This window comes from Malus domestica, chromosome 03, assembly GCF_042453785.1.
Source record: "Malus domestica chromosome 03, GDT2T_hap1".
NCBI lineage: Eukaryota > Viridiplantae > Streptophyta > Magnoliopsida > Rosales > Rosaceae > Malus > Malus domestica.
The window spans coordinates 26820696-26840151 of record NC_091663.1 but is presented as its reverse complement, the minus strand read 5'-3'; the positions used below and the strand labels follow the sequence as shown (position 1 = coordinate 26840151).

At 39.1% G+C, this 19456-nt stretch overlaps 1 protein-coding gene across 2 annotated transcripts; it reads right to left on the bottom strand.

The window, feature by feature from the left end:
- Positions 1-7862: 7862 nt before the first annotated feature.
- Positions 7863-19224, bottom strand: LOC103428596 (uncharacterized). Of its 2 annotated transcripts, none has more exons than XM_070819209.1 (9): positions 18827-19224; positions 18192-18248; positions 10586-10638; positions 10267-10318; positions 9164-9229; positions 9023-9082; positions 8722-8764; positions 8540-8584; positions 7863-8307 (listed from the first exon to the last, which is right to left on the bottom strand). In XM_070819209.1, exons 1-9 carry the CDS (start codon positions 18936-18938, stop codon positions 8244-8246), a joined length of 552 nt encoding a protein of 183 aa, XP_070675310.1. In that variant the 5' UTR covers positions 18939-19224; the 3' UTR covers positions 7863-8243. The 2 variants fall into 2 exon arrangements, with proteins under 2 accessions (XP_070675310.1, XP_070675311.1); XM_070819210.1 differs by having other exon boundaries at positions 7941-8307; positions 8540-8573; positions 18827-19170.
- Positions 19225-19456: the final 232 nt, after the last annotated feature.

Here is a 19456-nt window from a genome sequence, read left to right as displayed (position 1 = left end):
ACAATAAAGAAGGCACATATGATTGTTACCAGGAAGATTGCGATCATACGAGTAGCCATATACTCGTCAACAGTTTTGCACATGCCTGAATTTGGTCGAGCAATATAATTTTCTAAAAAGATAAGCATGACATATCAATACGCAGTGTAGCTGCAATAGCGAAACGTAATGTACATGTAAAGACCGACCAAATATAAAACTGATATATATAACTTACGATGTTTCATGAAGTTTTTTGAATTAGCATGGTAGTTGTTTTATTGCTATTGTTCATTCCTCAATCATGAAGAAAATGGTTTCCAACTTAAAGCAACAAAGTGAAGTCATAATAAGGCATCAAATCAAATATATCAAAATTTTATTCTAACTAATGAAACATCCCACAAATTTATGAGCCCTAGAGAAGTTCAATTCTTTGTTTAAGATAGAGAATAAGGAGGTGGGACGGAATTTACAATTATACATTGATTAAATACTCGGTCAGCCCTGGCTTGAATGGCAGTTCTGTTCCCTGTGTGTTCATAAGTAAAAGTGCTATTCACGAAAACATTATGGCACGGTCTTCCCAACTCCACAAGAGCCCAGCAACTACCGTCACCAATTTTCTTCCCTTTGAAAATATAGTTGTACATGTCGAATGCAGACTTTATGCTGAAATGTTTTTTGCACTCAACCACGGCAAACGAGTTATCCAAATGTGCCAACGTTGGTAGTGTGCAACTCTCCAAAAGCAAAATGACCACAATTGGAAACATGTTTAGTTCGGCAATAATGGTCAAAAGAATGCGTAACTTTTGATTTTCTCAGAAAATGATCCTTAGATGTTGTTGAACTTTGAAGCAAGGAGTTCTACACTTATAATGGATGAGGCAAAGGTGCGAGTCATTCATAACATGAAAAAGGCATTTTCCATTACAACTACTTTAGCACTGTATTTATTGGTGTGAGGTATCAAATACGAGAGTTTCTAAATTTGGGATTTATTTGGTACGATAAACGCAACTTACAAGTTCCCATAAATTGTTTAAATATCAACAATCACATAGCTATTTACCATTTCGCACAAATATTACTTATTTGCAATTTAATTGATTGACTAGTTTATTACAATAGAGTTGCGAAAACTGTGAACTGAACTTGCGCTCTTGTCGTGTAAGTGACTATCATTGCGTGTAAAGAATACGACAAGCAGGAAAGAGAATGCGACAGCCTTAACTATTTTGCCGTAAATAGACAAACGCATTACTCAAGCAATATTATTCCTACTATAGCAAAATGAAAATGTGATGTGTGGGATTAAATTTGTTATAAGCGAAGAATCGTTGAAGTACAATATATTAAGAAAATGAGTCCCCCATTCTTGGTAAACTCATTTTAGCACAAATATAATATCGCACCGTAATGCATGTGGCACAATATTGATATCGCACACGCCTGAATGTAACATTAACGAGCTACAATCGTGTCCATGATAAGTGTCGGATCATTCAACAAGTATTTTAGTTTTGGTTATTCAGACAAAAAAAAATATGTGGAGGTGTGTAAAATGAACACACTTTTACAAACTGTAGTATGTGCATAACATCTTGAATCAAAATTCTAATTAGAGTCAATCAAGAGTCTTTCATAAATCTCTTTCAACATCGTTTCGCAAGAATGTTGAGCAATACGATATGACGAAGTTTCCATCTTTCTCAAGTTAGATCCGAAAACAATAAAGAAGGCATGTCAGATATGAGTTACTGTGTATGTCGATGTATGGAAACTAAAACTATAACCTTCAGCTTAATGATTACTGGACTTACCGTAGAACTCAACAAACTTGCCAACAACACCATGTTTATTCAACATTTGTGTGACAGTTAAAACCAAATCTGTAGCAGTGACACACCATCATGTAGTTTCCCAGCAAGTTTGAACCCAACAACACCAGGCAACAACATGCATATGGGCTGGAAAATATTAAATTTCAATGTGAAAGACATAGCCAGGAGAGTAATTTAACTTTCACATTAAGGGCTGGTTTGGTATTGCTGTGCTTTGAAAAAAAGCTGCTGTGAGAATAAGCGGCTGTGAAATAAATCAGTAGAGTGTTTGGTAAACTTTTTTGTAAAATTGCTTTTGGAAAAAAAAGCAGTCTAATATTGGGTCTTTTCATTAAAGAAGCACTGTAGCTCCATGTGCTTTGAAAAAAAGCCAGTTTTCCAAAGCTACAAATAGCAGCTTCAGCTTTTTCCTTTGATTTCAGCTTATTCTCACAGCAGCTTCCAAAATAAGCTCTTTTTTTTAGTTTACCAAACACCTAAAACCCTCACAGCTTTTTTTCATGAATGCTTTTTTTTTAAGCACCTCACTCCCAAACTAGGTCTAAACATTCTAACCAAAAAGTGAAAGAATACCAGACTTATGGTTCTAGATACACTACCCTTTAGATAGATGTGTTAAATTGGACACTTATCTATGACAACACATCTGCGATGGAAAGACAAAGCATAATTAGGACACTTTACCTAACCAAGCATGGTTGCCTCAGCTTCAATCCCATCGACACCCCAGCCCGCAACTCCTAATCCATCAATCATGGTTGTGTGGGAATCGGTACCAAACACACCGTCAGGGTATAGAATTCCATTGGTGTTAAAAACAACCCTTCCAAGGAATTCCAAATTAACCTGCAAAATCATAATAAAGTGAAAATTGGCATGTTATACCTCTTATAAGTGAATTTTGCCAGAAATTTACACTCAACAACTAGAAAGTGTTTGGGTTAAAACTGCGACTTTGGGCTCAAAAGGAAGTTAGTCCAGAAGAAGGTATAGAAGGAAGGAAGCCCAAGGTTCAGCCGAAGCCCAGAAGGCGGAAGAAGCCCTTTTCCCGACTAAGTGCAGATCACTTGATCCACTTGCTCACCTACCTAGAAGTCAAATGGTGTAGACTAGCCAGCTAATCAGCCCAAAAGTACTTTACAATGGCAGTACAAGTAAAAAGTTGATGAGTCACTACCCTTCAGCCGCATTCGGGTAAGATCGGTGCTGCGGACAGTCAAACCAAATCATCTATAAAAGGGAAGGAGAAATCAGAGATAATGACACTCAATCAAACAAACAAATACACAAACTCTGCTCAAGCCAGATTTGCATACGAAGCTCCAAAAACCCTTTGTAAAAGCTCTGCTACCTTGTCTGAATCTTGCTGTAGTATCGATTCCCTCCTGTAAACTCATCTCCCAATCTCCCATTCTAGCTCTCAAACCCTTTGTAAATCACAAAGAGAGAAAGTTGCAAGACGATCAGCCTTGCCCGACAAGGTGAAACCTTGCCTGATCCTCTTTGTTCTGTCTTTTCATTCATAAAGCTAGTAATATGATGTATACTTCCATCTATATCCAAGTTATTTCTAGCAAGTTTATGATTAAAAGGTGTCTTGGTTCTTGAATCTGGTCGGTTTAATGGTGCCTAACCATGTAAAAGTAAAGTTGGAATATGCACTCATAGCTTGACTAGATCTAAGTTCTAACCTCTCGGGCATATAAGATTTATCAATCAAAAGTCCTTGGTCTCAAGGCATAAAAAATAACTTTATGTGTACTTAACCCATCCACGACAATCCTTGATAACAAGAAGTCTGAAGTTACTTGGGGCGCAAGTAATCAGCCTATTTCTTAGTTTTACTTCTGTTATATTATGATCGCCATACAACGCTTGAGTATAGAATTAATTTTGATGGGAAGCCTCAAGGCCTATACCTAAGGCCCTACAAAGGCACCTATCTGAGTTCGTTCTGCTCTTCGGGCTCGGGTGATTAAAGTATAATAGTTGTAATACTTCTGCAACAATGAACCAACCACTATATGTTCAAGTACTTGGTTAGCTTTGATTGCGAGCCTCAAGGCCTATACCTAAGGCCCTACAAAGGCACCTTTCATAGCTAACTTGGTCTCTTGGGCATATACAATTAAACTAAACATCTGGTTTACATCTGTCATGCTATAGACGGCAGTGGCATGCTTGAATACCTAAAGTTAATTTTGATTGTGAGCCTTAAGGCCTACACCTAAGGCCCCACAAAGGCACCTTTCAGAATTAACTCTGTCATTCTCTTACAACCCGCTAATAAGCAGAAGCCTGACAGACAATATCAACCGGCACCAACCTCTTGGAGAACTGTGTGCTCGTCGGCTAGGAAACGTCCCCATCGGAAATTCCTCCAGACGAACAGAAAGCCCTAATAATCGCACTTCAACAACTAACCTAAGAGGTTAAAGATTAATAACATCAGCTAGTGGGTAAGCCAAGTGACCCATTATTCATGCCATACAGCCAATTTCTTTACCTGATGGACAATTCCACAACCGGGAGGTACAACGAGCATGTTATGAAAAGCAGATGCTCCCCATTTGAGGAAAGCAAATCTCTCTTTATTCCTCTCAAATTCAAGTTCCATATTTTCCCTAAGTGCATTTTCAGTTCTTGCTACATCAACCTGGACTGAATGATCAAGGACAAGATCTACCGGAACCTGATGAAGATGTTATGTCAAACCCCATGAAACTAACCACTAAATAATTTCAAAGTCACAAATTGTAACCCAAAAGACAACCTCAAAAGTAATGTAGTACAATGCATTTCCTTTCAAGATTTTAGCTATCTATCGATATTGAACTACTCAAGAAGTTTGTGATGTGCATGGTTGAGAGAAATTACAAACCAATGGATTTATCTTGTTAGGATCCTTTCCAAGCTTCTTCAAGGCATCCCGGATACATGCAAGGTCAATCACGGCTGGTACTCCAGTAAAGTCCTGGGCAACAAACATAATGCCTTATATGGAGGTAGAAGACGTTTCAAAAACTAAATTAATCAAATTGATTGTTGAACACAGCTCCGAACCTGGGGAAGAACGCGAGCTGGCTTAAATGGAACCTCGAATTGCTTTGGCGATGTATTCTCCCAATCAACTATTTTCTCAACATCCTCCTTGGTCACCTGAAAATTGTCACAGTTGCGAATTGCAGATTCCAAGAGTATCTTTATAGAATAAGGAAACCTGTCTGTAGCACACAAAAAAGGTAAAAATTACTCCCATCAGTTTGAGATACTATTGTGGAGATAAATAAAGTTACTTGCGGATTCGTAAAGCATATATTTCATTCGCCGTTCCTAATAGCATCAATGGCAACTGAAAAATGATTTAAGAAAACCATTTCATTTCGTTAGTCCAAACACACAATAATATCAAGCGCAGTGATTCTGGGATCATTGAGAGCGGTAGACTGTAGAATTTTCCGAACTCGCCACCTCCAGGCTTTGGAAGACCGGTTAGTATTCCCTTATAAGCATTTTCAGAAGCTGAAGATCCTCGAAGCAAAAATATGAAACGTTATAATCCAAACCACGATGCAGTTGCATCAAGTAAGATATCAATGGCATTAAAAAGAAGGAAATAAATACTATGCAAATCTGAATGAAGTTGGTTCCGCCATAAAACCAATTAGTCATACGGAGAGCAGCCCAACTACTTATAACCGCATATGCAAGTTCTCATGTTTTCTCGATGTGAAATGCATATTGTCAACAAAAGAAAATTATTTGCCAAGTTTAACTCAAATCCCTTATAACGAACAAAAAACACACTTTAATGGTTACTTAATTGGGTCCAACATCCTAAATGTATATATATTAGTGAATTTAAGCATTTGAGACTATGTTACATCTTTACTACTACATTTTCTCAGCAGCCAAACAAACCATCATCATATAACACATTAGGAAACTTTATTAAACTAAAAAGAAGAAGAATTCAACACTCGGAAGAAAGGTCATTAAACAATTAGGGCAGCCTAAAAAGCAAACTACACATGATATATATGAAAGAAAGAAAATCATCATACATAACATTAGCATTAAACTAAACTAGTTAAGGAGTCGAAAGTGGATTGTCGTGGTGGATAGAGCATTCATTTTTAACCATTGAGTTTCGAGTTTAAACCCCTTCTCTTCTCTTAGTATAAGATAGTGATATCACTTGTAATAAAGAAAACAAAGCCGGTCAAGGAGTCGCTGTAGATGTAATATAGTTTGTACGTACGTATCGGCGACGGTGGCCATGAAGCAGCGCTGCAGATGCTTATGATGACGGATAAACGTAACCGAGGACGAGCTTATAGTAGAAGAACGCCCTGTAATAAAGAGTATACTAGACAGAAAAGGGAGTGCTCGAGAAGAAGATGCTGACGTGGCTTTGTACATGTGGCTATATATTTGTGTCTAGCTACTGCGGATGCACGATCGTATTGGGACGGTGGCGGTGGTGGAAGAACATAAATTTTCCCTTTGGAGCCAAGACAAAGTGGTGTGATTGATGTGTCTCATCCTTAAGAATGCATGTCACCGATGATGTGTCTCTTTGTTATGTAGCTTCATGGCTGTTCATTTTCCATTTTTTTTTTCAGATTTTTTCTTTTGTAGAACAGAACAGACACTAGAGTGATTTTCAGTTGTTCAGAATACGAGTGTTACATCACATATTATTTTATAAGTAATGAACACTTAAAATGTAAAATTTGTCTGCACGTATAATGATATATGATGTACTAATATGTGTTCCGAACACAAAAAAGTTTCTCCAAACACAGGAGGAATTCGCACCAAAGTTGCTATTACCAAGGGAAATGATACAAATTGTGTCGTTTTTTATACAACCATACAATATATTTAAATGAAAATGCTTTAACTTTAAGGAGTTCCTTCTCAAGATACTTTATGATCGATTTACGAAATTTTATGTTTATGATGGAAACCGACAAATATCACTCTGTAAATATCATCTATGCAAAAAAAATCAAATTAAAATAAAGTCGTTTAGTCAATTAATTGTAGTAAATAGAGGCAGCTCGTAAGATATTTACAGTATTCGACCGTTTGTGTTTTCACAGTTCGATAACTAAGGATTCCATATTTATTAATTTTTTTTACATAGATGATCTTTATATAGAGATTTATAACACAACAGTTCCGATCATAGGCACAGAATTTTGTGAATAAGTAACAAAGCATCTTGAAGAGAATCATCAATTAAGGAGCCAAGTAAAAAAAGTATCACTAAATTAGTGCTAAGTGACAAAGATTACTTGTAAGTGTGAGCTCTACGCAAAATATCAATTTACCTTCGACATATTATGTGTCCCTTTATCTCTTTTTGTGTTCTACTTTATCTCATTTTGTCGAACTAGTTTGAAAAAAAATGCTTGTTTGTTGACGTAGTTTGAAATTTTTGGTGTTTTCAACAGTGAAAGTATGGATGTGTTCAAGAAATTGTGAATAAAATCTGGGAAAAGGAAGATTTTTTTTTTTTTCACAGGATCTTAAGAATTCCGTGATCGTGATCGGGAGTTTTCATTTTTTTGTTTTTGTGTTAGGTTGAATTTTGATGTTTTAGATGTTCCAAATGTGTACACGAGTTGAAAAGAAGAAAGAGCCCTTGTCACGCTAAGCTACTGACTCTTTTAGCACAGTTATGTAATAAATTGAGAAAAGAAAAATGCATGAGGTAAATTGAGACACAATAAAAGACATTTTTAATTTTGTACTTTTGAATAACGTTTCAATTAAGTAGATGTAAGTTTAAATTTTACTAATAAACAACATAAGTAGTTTGCATAACATTAATATTAAGAACAAACCCTACTTTATGGTAATTTTGATTATATTTTGAGCAATTTTGTGTCCAGATTGTTATTTTAATATAGCTGGTCAGAAGTCAGAACTAATTAGTGTTAGGCGGAGCATGTTATAGTCAAATGTTTCAAACTGTTTCTATAAACCGAGTGTTTATTTGTGTAACTGCAGGCACTTGGAATGATATGGCATACAACCTTAAATTTATTTCTCAAGACCTTGATCACACAACAAAATTCTTACGCAAGTCTAGCGACTTCGATGTACATAAATGTAACCAAAATTTGGTGTATAACTCTGTATTCACTTGTCAAAAAACTAAAAATGAAGGATGTACTGTGCTTGTTTTTTATTTTCTTTGGATCTCAAGAGGGAAAGCAAAAATCAAATGCACTGCATTGTGCCACAAAAGAAGCTCCCTACAAGGAACCATACGGAGCTTCGCCAACATTCTAACAACTCAGCTATACTCTGGCACCGGCAGAACAAATCCGTGCATTATGCTTCGACACAAGGGTTAGCGTGGTCGGACCCTTAATTATGCATTACGGCATTATCAACTCGACTTCACGTTGGTGGCTGCCATGTCCCTGGCCTGAATGTTTGACCGGATCCTGTTAGCTCTGTAGACCTGGAAAAAAAAAAGTTCAACATGTAGTATCATCAATCCAGCACTCATTTTTAGGGAAAATGACATTCATCCTAATATATGTCGCCTTAAACTTGAAGATTTTGGGATTCTTTGTTTATAGATTTCAGAACAAGGGAATTCACAAATTCCAGTCATCATCATATTATTTATGATTTCAAGATGTAATTAGCGATGCTTGCGCAAACTTGCAGATGAGGAATATGGAACATACTCTGGAGCATCTTTTGCTTTCTTTGCCTCTTTCTCTTTGGAGTTCCTGTAACATATTAACAACACAACAATGTAAGCATAAAGACATGACATGGCCACAAAGAAACATGAAATATGGGTGATAAAACAAACTTGGGCAGGATATAGCGGTGGTGGTGTTGTTACGCATGTTAGCAGACCTACCTCACTCCTTCTGTGGCAACAGATTCTTCCTGATTTACACCACCTTTGGGAAGAAACAAGGAAAACAAATTAATATGCCATATTCTACCTCGAAAATACAATAATTAAGACAAAAAATTTTAATGCTCCGCAGAATCAATTAGGAACGAAGACTCCACAATCTTAAAAGATAGCCTTTAAATAAAAGTCCTCATTCTGCAAAACCTTTCTGTGAAAAAATCCATATAATCTGCCTAACTATATAAATTCTCATCCTAAACAATATGTATGTGAGGTGGGTAGGATACAAAAGACAAGTTACCTTCAGAAGATCCAGGAAATTGCCAAATGAAACTTTTCAAATCTGGACCTCCGGCTTTATCTATAAGCATAGCTCATAATAATGAATAATTGTATGAGCACAAGGGTACAGATATCATAAAGATTCCAGTAAGAAGCTGACCGGTGTTGATGATTTTGTGTGTACTGCATTCTCTTGCTTTCCTTTCCTCTTCTTCTTTCTTTAGAACTATGAGAAATAAAAGGCATAAAAGTTAAATATATGTTTCTTAAAATCTCTGTATCAAACAGAAAACCGAAAGTAAAGCAAAACCAACTTATAAGTATGTGACACCAATTTCCCACTGAAACTTTAAAGATGTCATGATAAGGAGACAAACTTGGTGAGGGAGTTGGAGGGAATTTTCAGAAAATTATCAACAATGGATTCATTGAGTAAAATCCAGAAAGCACTTAAAACTGATTTCAATCAACTTATCAAAATTATATGGCGGATCCCAATTTGGATCTGCATAACCCTTTCAAAGATACGGAGAACAGTGCATTAAGAGTAATCTGTTGACTGAGATCAAAACAAAATACAAATCCAACTTATAAGTATGTGACACCAATTTCCCACTGAAACTTTAAAGATGTCATGATAAGGAGACAAACTTGGTGAGGGAATTGGAGGGAATTTTCAGAAAATTATCAACAATGGGATTCATTGAGTAAAATCCAGAAAACTGATTTCAATCAACTTATCAAAATTATATGGCGGATCCCAATTTGGATCTGCATAACCCTTTCAAAGATACGGAGAACAGTGCATTAAGAGTAATCTGTTGACTGAGATCAAAACAAAATAGTTACCAGCTAACTGGTATAAAATTGACAGAGTTTCCAAAAAAAAAATAAAAAATTGCACATAAGAAATGAATGTAAGATAACTTCTTTTTTGCCACTGTTGCCAGCATTCAAGTATTTAGTATTTACAACTAAGAGGCCTATGTTAAGGCTGGTGAGGCTAATCTTGCACTACTAGCCATTATCTTTGGATGTGTGGACGTCTCTCACTCTCATTCTCTACATCTCTTCTCTTATCTCAGAAATTCATGACAAAGATATAAGACCTTAATATGCAACTATTACATCCCTCGATTCACTTATCCTACATTTTGATTAAAATTCCAACAGAAGATGATCTTGTAATAAAGGCTTCTTAGTAAACCTACAACTCAATGGTAGCAGAAGAAACCAGAAACTAATGGTAGAAATGACACATACGCGCAACATTCTGCCGGACTCGTTCATGTCTTGCTTCCAATTCTGCCAGTTCCTGAAGTGTAGAAAAGATTATCACACAAAAGAAACGAAACGACAATAACAAAATGTCTCTTAGACAAGAATTAGATAGAGGAAATGATATCAGGACCATCTAGGAAGATAAGATGGTGATTAAAAAGAAAATATTTCAGCTTTTTTACCTTTACCAACAAAAATAAACAATAACATAAAAATATTCCAGCTTTTTACCAACAAATCCAAACAAATTTCTCTTCTTTATCACACCAAGGAATTAAAGAGTAACATTTGTCAAGATTACCTCCGGTGTTGGAGCCCTTTTCCGCTGCCTGTTGAGCCAACATATCCACTCAACTAAAATGACAAAAGGAGTGAGCATAAAAAAAATAGAGGAAAAAATAAGGCCATAGAAACAATGCATTTCAAATGACATTGTATATCAAAAGTGTATATATGGATAGGTAGCCATATTTCAACACCCCAACATAGGGTACCCTTTTAGTTGATATGATACAACAACAACAACAACAACAAAGCCTTTTCCCACTAAGTGGGGTCGGCTATATGAATCCTAGAACGCCATTGCGCTCAGTTTTGTGTCATGTCCTCCGTTAGATCCAAGTACTCTAAGTCTTTTCCTAGGGTCTCTTCCAAAGTTTTCCTAGGTCTTCCTCTACCCCTTCGGCCCTGAACCTCTATCCCGTAGTCACATCTTCGAACCGGAGCGTCAGTAGGCCTTCTTTGCACATGTCCAAACCCATTTTGTGTACGTGTTGATGCTTCACCGCCCAACATTCTGTGTCATACAGCATCGCCGGCCTTATTGCCGTCCTATAAAATTTTCCCTTGAGCTTCAGTGGCCTACGACGGTCACACAACACGCCGGATGCACTCTTCCACTTCATCCATCCAGCTTGTATTCTATGGTTGAGATCTCCATCTAATTCTCCGTTCTTTTGCAAGATAGATCCTAGGTAGCGAAAACGGTCGCTCTTTGGTATTACCTGATCTCCGATCCTCGCCCCTAACTCATTTTGGCCTCCATTTGCACTGAACTTGCACTCCATATATTTTGTCTTTGATCGGCTTAGGCGAAGACCTTTAGATTCCAACACTTCTCTCCAAAGGTTAAACTTCGCATTTACCCCTCCTGAGTTTCATCTATCAACACTATATCATTTGCGAGAAGCATACACCAAGGAATATCATCTTGAATATGTCCTGTTAACTCATTCATTACCAACGCAAAAGGGTAAGGACTTCAGGATTGTTGATGCACAAAATCAGTGAGGACTTCGGTACAACAGAAAGTATTAAGTTATTGATCTGGTCATTAGTGTGGATAAGTATGTAAATGGATAGAGACAGGAAAGCAAACATAAGATGTACGTGGTTCACTCAGATTGGCTACGTCCACGGAGTAGATGAGTTCTCATTAATTGTGAAGGGTTTACACAAGTACATAGGTTCAAGCTCTCCTTTAGTGAGTACAAATGAATGATTTAGTACAAATAACATTAGGAAATATTGTGGGAGAATGATCTCGTAATCACGAAACTTCTAAGTACCGAAATGTGGTATCGTCTTCACTTGCCTTATCTGTCTCATAGGTAGATGTGGCATCTTCTCTGGAAGTACTCTTCCTCCATCCAGGGGTGGTATCTTTAACTGGTGGAGATGCACAAGGTAATGTATCAATTTCACTTGAAGCTTACTTGTAGTTTCAAGCTTGGTCAAGCGCAATACAAACCATGTAGTAGGAGTCCCCCAAGTCGCCGAGCTAGGGGATCTGCTGAAAGAGATGACAGACAAGGTAAGCAATCAGAGCTTCAACCAATCAGTCCCAAATCAGAAGTTTGATTTCGAGTTCCGGCTGATTGTTCTCATTCTCCCTATCTTGCAGGCAGCATGAAGGATAAAGAGAAGAAAAAGAGAATAGATGATATGAGATACTTTTGCTTTTGAAGAAATAACTTTTCACAGGCTTATTCTTGAACTGGGCTGGGCTGGAGGGTTTTCTGGTTTCCTCCAGAGTATAAGACCGACTGAAGAATTTGAAGGTCAAAACAAGTCCATCAAATCTAGAGTACGTTCGACCCTGCTGATATGAGATACTTTTGCTGTTGACAAAGTAGTGGATGTATCGGCACGTGTTCTGTTACGTTTGTGTCCACATGCTTCCTTGTATCCTTCTTACTTTCCCTATCGGTTCCTCAGGCAGATGTGGTATCTTCTCTGGAAGCATAAGATGTTAAAGATGAGTACTCGAGAGCAATGCCAGGTAAGTAATCAGGTAAAGGGTTCCAGGCAGTCAGTTCCTGACTGGAAGCTTGATTCCAAGTGCTGACTGATTGCTCTCTTTCTCCTTGTCTTGCAGGTAAGAACAAGGCCAAAGGAAAGATAGGGAAAAAGCATGATATGAGATACTCTTGCTTTTAACCCTGATGATATGAGATATTCTTACTCTGGTGTAGCTTGTTTGCAGAGGTATTATCGGGGGGAAAGAAAGCTGAGTATTTCGAGAAGCTTCGTTGAAAGTGCCCTCTCAGATATGAGGAAGGGTTGAGCATTTTTGCAGGTCTGCCTGTCCGTTGAGGATGGGGGTCCACATATATAGGAGTCTCCCTAACAAGTAGTAATGCTATTCCTTTACCCTGCTTGGTCATAGCACGGTAGTGGGAGCTGCCAGCTTCACGTGTGTCAGAGCACTTTGAAAAAGTGGTCTGTGGTATCTGGAAAGCTGATGTTGCGTGTGAAGATTACAGACAAGCTTTATCCAAGGAGATCTAGATCTCGAAGTTGAGAAAGCAGTGCCTCTTCGGTTTTCGAACAAGCAATTCTGTCAGGGATCTGGCTCTCGAGATTCGGAGAACGGTGCCTCTTCGATTTTTGAGAGAGCAATCCTACTGGGAGTCTGACTCTCGAGATTCGGAGAGCGGTGTCTCTTCGATTTTTGAGAAAGTAATCATGTTGGGAGTCTGGCTCTCGAGAGGTTTACACACAGGAACTTTCCAATTATCCAGCAGTGATGCTGTTCCTTTACCCTTGTGGGTAATAATATGATAGCTAGACCTTCAAAATTTATGTGTCTAAACTTTGTTAGTGTTGTTTCTTTGCTATTCTTTTACCCTTCTTGGTCATAGCGATGTAGTGGGAGCTGCAAGCTTCACGTGTCTAAACTTTGTCAGAGATCTTTGGCAAAGTTATCTGTGGTACCCATGAGCTGATGGTGCGTGTGAAAAGTGGATGATTGAACAGTAAGATTCACGTGCTTTCTACTTCACCAGAAATCTTCAACAGAATGCCCGTAATTTCAGCAAAGTTGAGTGTGCATGTGACAGGTGTTGACAAGGCTGAAAAAAAACAGGTGCCTCTTCGATTTCTGAGATTGGCCCTCGTGGTCTTTGAGCAGCCTAGCTTTTGAGAAAGCAAGCACCTCTTCGATTTCTGAGATCAGCCTTCGTGGTCTTTGAGCAGCCCAGCTTTTGAGAAAGCAAACGCCTCTTCGATTTCTGAGATCGGCCCGCGTGGTCTCTGAGCAGCCCAGCTTTTGAGAAAGCAAACGCCTCTTCGATTTCTGGGCAGACGCCTCTTCGATTTCTGAAGCTTCGTCGAGTGCAGATTTTTATAGAGGCTGGCATTAAGTTTCAAAGCACACTTGAATCTTCACCAGTAGAAGCTCCCTTCTTGCACTTCTAAGATCTTGATTTGTCCGACCTCTTCTCTCTTCAACACCTTTGAAAATGTCTAGCCCCGCCGACCGTCGTTTTGACTTGAACCTTGTTGAAGAGGCAGCCACGCCTTCTCCAGACAACATATGGCGCCCATCCTTCTTATCTCCTACTGGTCCTCTTACCGTTGGGGATTCGGTGATTAAGAATGATATGACCGCTGCGGTGGTGGCCAGGAACCTTCTCACTCCCAAAGAATACAGACTACTTTCCAAATGGTCTGATGAATTGGCTGTTAAGGATTCTCTGGCTCTGAGTGTTCAGTGTGCAGGTTCTGTGTCTAATATGGCCCAACGCCTATTTGCTCGAACCCGCCAAGTTGAATCATTGGCAGCTGAAGTGATGAGTCTCAAACAAGAGATTAGAGGGCTCAAGCATGAGAATAAACAGTTGCACCGGCTCGCACATAACTAAGCTACAAACATGAAGAGGAAGCTTGACCAGATGAAGGAATCTGATGGTCAGGTTTTACTTGATCATCAGCGGTTTGTGGGTTTGTTCCAAAGGCATTTATTGCCTTCGTCTTCTGGGGCTGTACCGCATAATGAAGCTCCAAATGATCAACCTCTAACGCCTCCTCCTTTTAGGGTTCTGTCCAGTACTGAGGCTCCGAATGATCCCCCTCCGGTGCCTTCTCTTTCTGGGGCTCTACCGACTGCTGAGACTTCTCCTAAGCAACCTTTGTGAAGGCTCCCTCTTGTTTGTTTATTTTAACTCATGTATATGTACATATTTATAACTTATCGGAGATATCAATAAATAAGCTTTGCTTCATTTCCAACGTATTGTGTTAAATACACCAAAGCCTTCTTCACTGAGTAGGGTCGGCTATATGAATCTTAGAACGCCATTGTGCTCGGTCCTGTGTCATGTCCTCCGTTAGATCCAAATACTCTAAGTCTTTTCTTAGAGTCTCTTCCAAAGTTTTCCTAGGTCTTCCTCTACCCCTTCGGCCCTGAACCTTTGTCCCGTAATCGCATCTTCTAACCGGAGCGTCAGTAGGCCTTCTTTGCACATGTCCAAACCACCGTAACCGATTTTCTCTCAACTTTCCTACAATTTCGGCTACTCCTACTTTACCTCGGATATCCTCATTCCTAATCTTATCTTTTCTCGTGTGCCCACACATCCAACGAAGCATCCTCATCTCCGCTACACCCATTTTGTGTACGTGTTGATGCTTCACCGCCCAACATTCTGTGCCATACAGCATCGCCGGCCTTATTGCCGTCCTATAAAATTTTCCCTTGAGCTTCAGTGGCATACGGCGGTCACACAACACGCCGGATGCACTCTTCCATTTCATCCATCCAGCTTGTATTCTATGGTTGAGATCTCCATCTAATTCTCCGTTCTTTTGCAAGATAGATCCTAAGTAGCGAAAACGATCGCTCTTTGGTATTTCCAGATCTCCGATCCTCACCCCTAACTCATTTTGGCCTCCATTTGCACTGAACTTGCACTTTATATTCTGTCTTTGATCGGCTTAGGCGAAGACCTTTAGATTCCAACACTTCTCTCCAAAGGTTAAGCTTCGCATTTACCCCTTCCTGAGTTTCATCTATCAACACTATATCGTCTGCGAAAAGCATACACCAAGGAATATCATCTTGAATATGTCCTATTAACTCATCCATTACCAACGCAAAAAGGTAAGGACTTAAGGATGAGCCTTGATGTAATCCTACAGTTATGGGGAAGCTTTCGGTTTGTCCTTCATAAGTTCTTACGGCAGTCTTTGCTCCTTCATACATATCCTTTATAGCTTGGATATATGCTACTCGTACTCTTTTCTTCTCTAAAATCCTCAAAAGAATGTCTCTTGGGACCCTATCATACGCTTTTTCCAAATCTATAAAGACCATGTGTAAATCCTTTTTCCCATCTCTATATCTTTCCATCAATCTTCGTAAGAGATAGATTGCCTCCATGGTTGAGCGGCCTGGCATAAACCCGAATTGGTTGTCCGAAACCCGTGTCTCTTGCCTCAATCTATGCTCAATGACTCTCTCCCAGAGCTTCATTGTATGACTCATTAGCTTAATACCCCTATAGTTCATGCAATTTTGTACGTCGCCCTTATTCTTGTAGATAGGCACCAAAGTGCTCTTTCGCCACTCATTTGGCATCTTCTTCGTTTTCAAAATCCTATTGAAAAGGTCAGTGAGCCATGCTATACCTGTCTCTCCCAAGACTTTCCACACTTCGATCGGTATATCGTCTGGGCCCACTACTTTTCTATGCTTCATCTTCTTCAAAGCTACAACCACTTCTTCCTTCCTGATTCGACGATAAAAAGAATAGTTTCTACACTCTTCTGAGTTACTCAACTCGCCTAAAGAAGTACTCCCTTCATGTCCTTCATTGAAAAGATTATGAAAATAACCTCTCCATCTGTCTTTGACCGCGTTCTCTGTAGCAAGAACCTTTCCATCCTCATCCTTGATGCACCTCACTTGGTTTAGGTCCCTTGTCTTCTTTTCCCTTGCTCTAGCTAGTTTATAGATATCCAACTCTCCTTCTTTGGTATCTAGTCGCTTATACATATCGTCATAAGCCGCTAACTTAGCTTCTCTCATAGCTTTCTTCGCCTCTTGCTTCGCTCTTCTATACCTTTCACCATTTTCATCGGTCCTGTCCTTGTATAAGGTTTTACAACATTCCTTCTTAGCCTTCACCTTTGTTTGTACCTCCTCATTCCACCACCAAGATTCCTTTTGGTGTGGAGCAAAGCCCTTGGACTCTCCTAATACCTCTTTTGCTACTTTTCGGATACAACTAGCCATGGAATCCCACCTTTGGTTAGCTTCCCCCTTTCTATCCCACCCACACTGGGTGATTACTTTCTCTTTGAAAATGGCTTGTTTTTCTCCTTTTAGATTCCACCATCTAGTCCTTGGGCACTTCCAAGTCTTGTTCTTTTTTCTCACTCTTTTGATATGTACATCCATCACCAACAAGCGATGTTGATTAGTCAAGCTCTCTCCCGGTATAACTTTGCAATCCTTACAAGTTATACGATCCCCTTTCCTCATTAGAAGAAAATCTATTTGTGTTTTTGACGACCCACTCTTTTAGGTGATCACATGTTCTTCTCTCTTCTTAAAGAAGGTGTTGGCTAAGAAGAGATCATATGCCATTGCAAAATCCAAGATAGCTTCCCCATCCTCGTTTCGCTCCTCAAAACCATGGCCACCATGAAAACCTCCATAGTTGCCTGTCTCCCTGCCCACGTGTCCATTTAAATCTCCTTCTATAAATAACTTCTCCGTCTAGGCAATTCCTTGCACCAAGTCTCCAAGGTCTTCCCAAAATTTCTCCTTCGAACTCGTATCCAACCCTACTTGAGGTGCGTACGCACTAATCACATTGATGAGTTCTTGTCTTATTACAATCTTGATTGCCATGATTCTATCTCCTACCCTCTTGACATCTACAACATCTTGTGTCAAGGTCTTGTCCACGATGATGCCAACACCGTTTCTCGTTCTATTAGTGCCCGAATACCAAAGTTTAAACCCTGAGTTTTCTAGATCCTTTGCCTTAAGACCAACCCACTTAGTTTCTTGTAGGCACATAATATTTATCCTTCTCCTCACCATAACTTCCACTACTTCCATAGATTTTCCCGTTAAGGTTCCTATATTCCACGTTCCTAAACGCATTCTACTCTCTTGAACTCTACCCTTCTGTCATAGCTTCTTCACCCTCCCCCGTCCAATAGAATCAAAGTACTTCTTTTGTGTGTCCTGTGTACAGTTGATAGGAGCATATGCTCCCAAACAACTTTGAGTGGAGTCGTTCGAAAAGAAGTTTCTATGGCCCCCTTGCTCATTTAACATTGCATTCGGGTGCCGATGAAGATACAGCGACCCTTGCTCACTTATCACTGTGCTCGGGCCACACAGCGCGCCACTTACGGGTGACGCCCTAGCTTTAGTGCGATTTCGTTCTGGATTCATTTTCATAAGGATTCGACGTATTGTGGAGTGCCAGCTGTTGACTACCTGACGCCCTCCCCCTCCTCCTTTACCCGGGCTTGGGACCGGCAATGTAAGATAAACTTACACAGGCGGAGTTTTAGTTGATATGATAACTCAAAGAAAAATATTTCCGAAGCAAGTGAACCAAGGATTTGAAACTGAACAAAAGTTGTATCAGGTCCAAAGAAAGTACCTGGAATTGAGGTCGGATCGTCCTCACCCTTGAATGCCACCCATCTTTTCTCTTTCACTAGCGTGTCAACGAGAATGGACAAAAAGAAAAAAAGAGCATTAGGTGTACTAACAGCTTCATTATTCTTCATGCTATACCACATTGTAATCAATTATCTTACCCTTGACAAACAACTCAATGCAAACTTTAGTATTTCATTTCATAGATAAGAAACATTCAGCTCAACTAATCAGAACACATGCCTTAGAAACTAATGAACGGTTAACAGGAGATGTTAGCTATGATGGCTTCCATTTTATGAATTAGACAGAATGAATTCCACTTCTCTAACTACAGCTCCTAGAGTGAAAAAAACCTTTATCTAATGCGTTTGTTCCAAAACAAAATATAGGAACAATGCAATTACCAAATTAAGAAATGCAATCATAAATCAAAACAGAGTTCGTTTCACACCTAAAAAAAGTCAATGCAATTCCTTTATCCCCGTGTAGCAAATTTTGAAGCACAATAATGGCAACCCAATTGGCAAATTCAAGAGATTCAATCACAAAAACTCAAGCTGAACAAAACCAATGAGCCATAATGCAGCATAAACGAAAACAAAAAACAGTAGGGAGGGAGAGAGAGACTTTTACTGATGCCATCGACCTCCTCTTTTCTGGCAAAGTAACGGTTGCCAGCTTTGTCCATTCCCACCATAGTCCGATTGGTAAAGAACCCAGCAACCTTCTGAAACAGCTTCGACATTTCTCTCCCCAATTTCAAATCATATTTCAAAAGGGATTCACTGAAACATTACCAGCATCGTGTTCGATGCCCAAGAATTGCAGTCCAATGTTTGGTTTGTGTTTCTAAGGCAGTCGTAGTTTGCAGGAGAAAGTGCTACAGCATCGTCCTGGAGTCAGTAATTAGTCCCTCCAAAGCCAGTACTCGTCGGCGGTCCAAATAACACCGTATAGGCCTCCTTGTCGCGGTGGTTGGTCGTTGGTGTTTCGGGGTGCAGCTTGTACAGTTCAAAACTGTAAATTCTTTTGCTTTTACTTTTACAGTCCTTGTAATTATTTGCAGTCCTAAAATCTTAATGAGATTCACATTTTTACTCTTCTTATATTTTTAATTTATTTATTCGACTAAATTTTAGTAATAGGCCATTAATTTTAATTTAATTGGACCAATGATCTTTCGACGAAAAATTTATTATTATTGATCTCTCAACTCATCAAAACGTGGAGCTATGGTCCCTCAATTAAAAATTCATTACCATT